The following is a 9,110-nucleotide window of genomic DNA, read 5'->3' as shown; positions in this document are numbered from 1 at the left end:
GGGTAAGTTGCCCGAGAGGGAACTTATTTCCATCTAAAGATTAGCCTGGTCACTATTATCTTGTAAATTTCCTATCAAAAGCATGTACCCAATGATTTATCTCAACTTGTATTGCGGTCACACCCCAAGAACTTTCTCCCAAACTTGATTTTCTTGTTAATTTTTGTTGTTTTTACTACTTGTGACAAAACCCCCAATTGATATTTGACACTTTTGTGTCACCCCCTTTTAATTTACAATGGTTTTGTTCGTTAATGTCTTTAGCTACGACTAATTAGAACTAAATTTTATTTTTCTATTAATTCTCAAAACCACTCCCTTGGGACACAACCCCAACCTTTAGTTGGGTTACTAAATTATCGACGATCGTAGACACTCGTACCGTAGATTAGTGTCGTTGGTCACGATAAGCATCACAGCTGAACTTTAAGAGGTGAAAAAATAATTTGAAGGGCTGCTCCGGATTCGTTCGGAACCTATGCACGCAAAAAAAAAATATACTACCCCATCGAATTAAGAATTTTGGACTCAACAGAATAATCAAAACTTCCATCCGAGGTTGTGCGAAGAAAGTGGTTCACACGCCTAACTTCCATTTTAAGCTAAAATTCACAAAAAGACTCAAAATGAGATCGGAAGCCTTAGGAACCGCACGAAAGGTTGTTCTAGACCAAAATCGATATTCTAAACCTAATCGAACGAACAAAATTCTCATCTGATCATATTTATCAAGAATGTTTACCTAAGACAAACCTTGACTTAAGCTTTAAAGTTAAAATTCCTAACAACACAAACTCACACCAGAAGTCTCGGGGCCCAAACCAACCATGCCCTTAGCCTAAAATGGCCCTTTCGGAGCTGATGAAACTGTCAGAATAACATTCTTGGGCTATCTTCCTTAACTTTTGAATGAAGTCAAATTTCAACGACTCCAAAACAAGAAAACTTGCACAAACCCAAAACGAACGAAACTATCAATCCTAGCAAGTCATAAATGACTTGGGGTTGCTATAAAAAATTTCCAAACACGAAAAAGATTGGAAAATGAATAAAATGACAGGGAGGGTCATTACATTTGTTTTGTGTATTTTTATCAATTGTATATTTACTCTATTTTTTTCCACTCCCTCTATAGCAATTTTTATTTTATTTTACTTTGTATTTTTGTGTTAGTTGTATATTTACTCTCTCCATATCCATCTCCCTCTCTCATTGCTTCTCTCCTTTTTAATTTTTTTTGTACTTTGCTTTATGTGTTTGTATCAGTGGTATATTTGCTCTATATATATATGTCTCTCCGCCTCACCTTCTCTCGCTGTCTCTTTTTGCCTTTTTCATATATTTTATTTTGTGTACTTATATCAATTGTATATTTGCTCTCCTTGTCTCTAGCCTTTTTTCTTGTATTTTATTTTTGGTGTTTCTATCAATTGTATATTCTCTCTTTAGAGAGACTTTTTTCTTGTATTTTGTTAATTGTGTTTATATCAATTGCATATTCTCTATATAGAGAGACTTTTTTCTTGTATTTGTTAATTGTTTTTGTATCAATTGTATATTCTCTCCGTCTATCTCTATAGCCTTTTTTTGTACTTTATTTTGTGTGTTTGTATGTATTAACTATATATTTTTTTCTTTCTCTCTCCTTCTCCTTTTATCACCGCCTCTCTTTCTTTAGCCTTTTTCCTATATTTTACTTTGTGTGTTTGTATCAATTATATATTTTCTTTGTTTTCCTCTCCGTCTCTATGTAGCCCTTTTCCTTGTATTTTGTTTAGTATGTTTGTATCAATTACATATTTTCTCTCTCTTTTCCTCTCACTTTCTCTTTAAGCCTTTTTTCTTGTAATTTGTTTTGTATGTTTGTATCAATTATATTTTGCTCTATTTTCCTCTCCCTTTCTCTCTATAGCCTTTTTTCATATATTTTGTTGTGTATGTGTATCAATTGTATATCCTTTCTATATATATAGTCATTTTCTTATATTTTGTTTTGTGCAATGATATATTTTCTCTCCTTTTAGCCTTTTTTCTTTCAGTTTTTTGATACACATTTCTACGTGCAAATGAATATAAGTGATACAACAGTGAATGAATTCAAACTATCAAGAACAAATTAATACAAGTGACACAAAAAAATTTAATACAAGTGATACAAGAGTGAATTAATACAAGAATAAATGAATAAAAGTGATACAAAAGTTTTGAATACAAGTGATATAACCTAAATGCACGCATAAAGACAACAAAGACATTCACATGATACCTCAAAATTAAAGAGATTGAGAATCAAAGCAAACTTGAATGATCTTATTAAATCGTAACATCAACTTAAATACAAGTAAGATGTAACTAACTTGACTAATTCTAAGGAACTACTCTAACAACTTAATATGTAACTAACTTGACTAATTCTAAGGAACTACTCTAACAACTTAATATGTAACTAACTTGACTAATTCTAAGGAACTACTCTAACAACTTAATATGTAACTAACTTGACTAATTCTAAGGAACTACTCTAACAACTTAATATGTAACTAACTTGACTAATTCTAAGGAACTACTCTAACAACTTAATATGTAACTAACTTGACTAAATCTAAGGAACTACTTTAACAACTTAATCTAATATTGTGGAAAAGAGCAATCAAATGATTTGAACTAAATCTACTCTAACAACCTAATAAGTATTGATAACAGACTGCTGCGAGTATCTCAACACACCCCCTCAAGTTAGGTATGGTGCAACAACGCCTAACTTGGATAAACGCTGAAGAAAGGCAGGCTTGGGCAGCGGCTTTGTGGGAGTGTTTGCAATTTGATCCACGGCATGAAAATATTTGACTATCACTCTGCCTGATTTCACACCGTTGCGAAGGTAATAAAGGTCTACTGCAATGTCCTTCATCTTAGTGTGGAAGACTGGATTTATGCTGAGATATGAAACACCAATGTTATCACAAAAAATGCTTGGCGTTTGTGAAACTTGATATCGTAAACTCATTCGATAGGTTATGGACCCAAGTAATCTGAGAGAGTGCATTGGCTACCGATTTATATTCTGCTTCAGTAGCAGACCGAGCAACTGATTGCTGCTTCTAATTAGAGGACCAATAGATAGGATTTGGTCCTAAGAAGAGTATATAACCATATGTGATTCGGTCACATGGATCGCCCGCCCAATCAGCATCGGCATACATATATAGATTACTATCAAAGTGACGAGATATTTGCAAACACGATGTTGTTGATTCCTTGAGATATCGAAGAACCCTTTTTACTGCTTTCCAGTGCTCCAGACTCGGGGATTGCATAAACAAAGCTAATTTGTTAACTGCAAATGCAATATTAGAACGCGTGAATGATAAGCATTAAAACTTACCCAGAGTGCATCGATACAAGGTTGCACCGGCAGGAGGTGAACCATCGCCTGCTTTTGTTGAGCACATGGGTGTCATAACCCCTTTATAGTCGGCCATATCTACATCTGGGAGAATCTTAAGTATGTATCTGGACTGTGATAAGAAAATCCCATTCGGAAAATGTTTGACTTCGATCCCCAAAAAATAGTTGAGTTCACCAAGGTTCTTTAGAGAGAACATGTCAGCCAGAGAGTTGATTACATGTGCGACAAGGGTTGGGTAATTCCCAGTAATGAGGATATCAGCAACATACACCAAAATATACATCGTGACAGCTTCAGATGTGAAAATAAACAGAGAAGCATCTGATTCATACTTAACAAACCCAATTTTAGTTAAGTGAGATTTGAGAGCTTCATATCAGGCACGTGGAGCTTGCTTTAGGCCATAAATGGCCTTTTTGAGATGGCATACATGAATGGGAAAATCAGAGTTAGCATAGACTTTCGGCTGAGCCATGAATACTTGCTCTTGCAAGTTGCCTTGCAAAAATGCATTGTTCGCGTCAAGCTGGTGAATTTTCCACTTGTTTTGAATTGCAATTGAAAGAACGGTTCTGATGGTGGTTGGTTTGAAAATCGGACTGAACGTTTCATGAAAGTCCAATCCTGGACATTGTGTGAAACCTTTTTCTACTAATCGTTCCTTGTACCTGTCAATAGAACCATTAGTTTTCCTTTTAACGCGAAATAACCTCTTACAATCAACAACATTGTTCATCGGGTCCCTAGGTACTAGTTCCCAAGTTTGGTTTCTCATTGAAGCTTCGTATTCCAGATCCATGTTATTCTTCCATTCAATGTGCTTAACTGCTTGCTTAAATGTATTTGGTGTGGGAGAAAGGTGAGCCAATAAGTTGAATTGTTTATTCGGTTTGAAGATATTATTTTTGGACCTTGTGACCACACTGGAGGGTGGAAGGGAAGCGATAGTTAGCATAATTTCTGGAGGATTCAGTGGCTGCTGGATCAATATTGGTTGGAGAGGACTGGAATCGAGTGATGGGAGAGAGGTGTTATGGGCAGCATTATTAAATAGTGAAGGAGATTGAGAAGCGGAAGGAATTATACCTAATTAAGTGGAGACTGCTGGTGGTTGCCTTTCAATTATGAACTCTTAAGTGTTTGAATGAAAGGGAAGTGTTAGGGGGATAGGAATAGGCGACGGAAGAGTTGGAACGAGATTGGAGTCCAAGTTGTGTTGGACTTCTGTATGAGTTTCTTTACAGACCTGGGACTCTATGATTTCCCATTTTAACATGGAAAACTTATTTTTCAAGTGTGAGAACATTTGAGTAAAAGAAAAAATATCTTCACAAAATTGAACATCACGACTAACGAATATTTTTTAGTGCACTGGATCAAAATAGAGGTGCGCATGATGAACAATAGAAACTCCTAAGTAAACACATGGTGTAGATCTAGACTGAAATTTATTGTGTGTATATGGTTTAAGCCATGGATAACCAAAGACAATCAAAAAAAATTAGCAAAGAGTATTTTGGAGGTTCGCCAAATAATTTTTTTGTGAAGAGAATCATTATTTAGACTAGGTGTAGGGAGTCTATTTATGAGATAGACAGCATGATGATAGGAAAAGGACCATAATTCAGATGGTAGTGAGGCTTTATTGAGAAGAGTTCGAGTTGTTTCGATAATGTGATGATGTCATCGTTCAGCTATGGCAACTCGTTGGGGTGTGTAGGGTTGGGAAATTAAATGCTCAATGTCATTGCATTGTAGGTAGTGTTTAAGAACTGTGTATTCACCCCCTCCATCAATATAAAGTGAGGCAATTTTGTGTTTAAAAAAGTTTTTCACCAAAGGATGAAATTGCGCAAAGATGGAAGCGACTTCACTTTTGTTTTTGATTGTACATAACCGAATATATTTGGTGTAATGATCAACAAAAATGCAGTAATACAACTTTTTATCAATGGATAAAATGGGTGATGGACCCCATAAATCACTAAACAAAGTTTGAAGTGGTGCATTACTATTTAAAGTGAGTCATTGAAATGGCATACGATGAGCTTTATTTGATGAGCAAGAATTACAAAACTCAAACTTTTCTTTGGTGGAAAAGGGAAGTGAAAATTTATTCTGTACTAAGTCTAGGATTTTCAAATGAGGATGACCCAAGCGGCGGTGTCATAGTTGACAAGAGGCTTTGGTGGAGGTGAAGTTGGCGGAAAGTGACATATGATCCCTCTAGGGCCACTCATAGAGTCCATGTTTATTCCAGCCTTGTACCAGCATTCTCTGAGTTTTGAGATCCTTCACAAGAAAAGAGTGTGGAAAAAATTCTATTGAGGTTAGATTGTCAGAGCAAAACTTAGCAAAAGAAATAAGGTTCTTTTTTATAGCTGGAGCACAAAGAGTGTTAGAGAGCATGAAATTATAGTTAAAAGATTTAATTTGAGTTAAACCAGTGTGAGTAATGAGAATAGTTTTACCGTCACCCATGGACACTTCCTAATTGCCAGTATATTCTTCAAGATTATCTGAATTTGTTGTGACATGATGGGTTGCTCCAGAATCATGAATCCAAGGACTTGCATCTGAGTGATGATTCGATACAAAGTTGACCTTAGTTTCAAAGTGATTGTGCGATTTTAAGCGACACACATTAGTTGTGTGACCGATCTTTTGGCAAAGTTGGTATTTCACCGCTTGCCTGGGCTGTCTCCCATTTTGTTGATTGCCAAGGTATGCCTGTCATGGATCTTGTGGTTTCGAAGATTGATTAGGGAAGCGGCGATTATTCTTCTGATGTTGGGGCTGAAAGTTGGTCCTTTGTGCAACTGCTACCATGATGATGGAGGATGATTTCTCAATATATTGATGTTTGAGAAAGAGTTCATGGTCCATGAGTTTCTGAAATAGCTCCTTAAAGCTTAAGGTTGTGTCACGCGCTCTTATAGCGGCAGTGATTTCACGGTACTCATGACCTAGGCCACTTAAGATCTTGACTGCTAGTTCATCATCAGCCACTGGAGAGCTTGCTACTTTGAGAGCATCAGCAATTGATCTGATCTCCTGTAGGTAAGTAGCAACTGTCTGGGAAACTTTTTTCAAGTTTTGCAACTGATCTCGCAAGCTAAAAATGCGAGTGTGACTCCTATTGGCATAAGTTGTATGAAGGAGATCTCATGCTATTTTTGTAGAGGAGATAGTTGCAACAGTGGGAGCAATGGTGTGGTCAACTGATGCCATCATTGCCTGTTGAATTAGTTGGTCTTGGCAAAACCACATCTCATATTCAAGATTTGAGAGAGTACTATCAGTTTGTGTGATAGTGGTTGGCGGAGCAAATTTGGCACTAGTGAGATGCTCAAGGAGATTGTGTCCATTGAGTAGCATCACTAGTTGCGCCTTGAGTTTAACTTGCAGTTTGATCGGTAATTGGGCAGCTAGATTGAACTGTACCACATGAGTGGTAGTCGAGATTGCAGCGGCACTGTCACTTGTGGTAACTGGTACAATCATATTTTTTACGCGGAGAGAGAGGAAAAAATTGGATCAGACTCGTGAGAGCTTTAGAGGGGATCTGAAACCATAAAGAGATTGAGAATCAAAGTAAATTTGAATGATCTTATTCAATCGTAACATCAACTTAAATACAGGTAAGATGTAACTAACTTGACTAATTCTAAGGAACTACTCTAACAACTTAATATGTAACTAACTTGACTAATTCTAAGGAACTACTCTAACAACTTAATATGTAACTAACTTGACTAATTCTAAGGAACTACTCTAACAACTTAATATGTAACTAACTTGACTAATTCTAAGGAACTACTCTAACAACTTAATATGTAACTAACTTGACTAATTCTAAGGAACTACTCTAACAACTTAATATGTAACTAACTTGACTAATTCTAAGGAACTACTCTAACAACTTAATATGTAACTAACTTGACTAAATCTAAGGAACTACTTTAACAACTTAATCTAACCTTGTGGAAAAGATTGAATCAAATGATTTGAACTAAATCTACTCTAACAACCTGATATGTATTGATAACAGACTGCTGCGAGTATCTCAACAAAAATATGTGTAACTACATAGAGAGGTAAAGATACAAAGTACAAAGAGAAAAAAAGAAGGTGAAAATATAAAATACAAAGAAGAGAGGTGAAATTATAAAATACAAAGAGGAGAGAGGTGAAAATATAAAATACAAAGAGGAGAGAGGTAAAAATTTAAAATACCAAATACAAAGAGAGAGAAAGAGACAAAAAAACAAAATACAAAGAGAGAGAAAGGGAAGAGGTGAAAATATAAATACAAAGAGGGAGATAGGTGAAAATACAAAGAGGACAAGAGGTAAAAATATAAAATACAAAGAGAGAAGGTAGGGGGGAGGGGGGGGGGGGGGGTAAAAACACAAAATACAAAAAGAGACAAAGTGAAACTATAAAATATAAAGAGGCAGAGAGGTAAATATACAAAATATAAAATACAAAGAGAGAGAGTGGTGAAAATACAATATACAAAGAAAGAGATATAGGGGTGAAAATATAAAATGCAAAGAGATATGAGTGAAAATACAAAATACAAAATACAAAGAAAGGAAAAGAGAAAGGACATGTGAGACAGTGAGAGAGAGGAAGAGAAAGAGGGAAATGGGGATAGAGGCGAGATTTTTCGTTTGAAGCTCAACATCTCAAACAATAGTTATAAATTGCAATTACTCGAACAATAGTTATAGATCTCTAATAATGTCCAAATGATAGTCATTTTTAAGGTTTGTCAACAAACAACCCATTTTGGAAACCTCATTTCTCTATGTATATTTTATACGAAAAAGGGTTGACATGGTTTTAACATATTAAAAAAGGTTCAAAATGTCTTTCTTTCAATTATTGGATTAGATTTGCCTTTCTTCTATTTATATTTAATTCAAAATGCTCCTTTCCCACTAATTTGGATCAAATATTAACACTATTTTCAAACTCAAACTTGCCCCTCCATTAACTGTACAGTTATAAGAAATTTAATCAAACACGTGGTCAATTTATTTTTTACACCTCCCATTTTCAATAAAACCTACACTCATTATGCAATTAACAACTCCCCCATACACATCATAAGGACTAAACGTCGAATTGAACTCTTAATCTCTTCAAATTATTTTGACATTCTTTTTGAAAATATAGTGGGTGTGTTTGGTATGAATAAATATTTTCTCGAAAATATTTTTCATTTTTTCCATGTTTGGTTGGCTTAAATGTTTTGGAAAATATTTTCCAAATCATCATATTTTTCTCAAATTTATTTATTTATTTTAAGGAAAATGACTTTCCTTCAAAACTTATGGAATACATTTTCCAAAACTGTCCTCCAACCTCAAATAAAAAAAATTCTTACCCTACCCTGATTACCCCCTCCATTAAAAAAAATAAAATTTTAAAAATTTCCTTTTTAAAAAAAAAATCAATTTGTTTTGTCCCTACCCTCCCCCCTACCCCCAAACAAGCCCATCCCCCCAACCAAAAACATTAACAACTTAAAATTTTATTTTCGAAAAACAAGTCAAATTTTAAATTTTTTGATTTTTTTTACCCCACCAAACCCTGACTACCCCTACCTCCACTTCCCACAAAGAAAAAAAAAATTAAGTTTGTTCTTGAAAAAAAATTCAAATTTTCATTTTCTTTAAGCCACACCTACCCC

The 9,110-nt window shown here is 35.0% G+C and overlaps 1 protein-coding gene across 1 annotated transcript; it reads right to left on the bottom strand.

Annotated features, from left to right (window-relative positions):
• Nucleotides 1-6,142: 6,142 nt before the first annotated feature.
• LOC107061681 (uncharacterized) lies at nucleotides 6,143-6,913 on the bottom strand. Its single transcript, XM_015311385.1, has 2 exons — nucleotides 6,675-6,913; nucleotides 6,143-6,545 (listed from the first exon to the last, which is right to left on the bottom strand). The coding sequence occupies exons 1-2, from the start codon at nucleotides 6,911-6,913 to the stop codon at nucleotides 6,143-6,145; spliced, it is 642 nt and encodes a 213-aa protein (XP_015166871.1).
• Nucleotides 6,914-9,110: the final 2,197 nt, after the last annotated feature.

This window comes from Solanum tuberosum, unplaced genomic scaffold (assembly GCF_000226075.1).
Source record: "Solanum tuberosum cultivar DM 1-3 516 R44 unplaced genomic scaffold, SolTub_3.0 scf00153, whole genome shotgun sequence".
Taxonomy (NCBI): Eukaryota; Viridiplantae; Streptophyta; class Magnoliopsida; order Solanales; family Solanaceae; genus Solanum; species Solanum tuberosum.
Note: the sequence above shows the minus strand (reverse complement) of the source record. Positions and strands in the feature narration are given on the sequence as shown.

Coding starts and splice junctions, on each gene's coding strand:
- LOC107061681 (XM_015311385.1), bottom strand. CDS start 6,913: ATGATTGTACCAGTTACCACAAGTGACAGTGCCGCTGCAATCTCGACT. Junction 6,546..6,674: donor AATCTTGAATATGAGATGTG/GTTTTGCCAAGA, acceptor TTATGCCAATAG/GAGTCACACTCGCATTTTTA.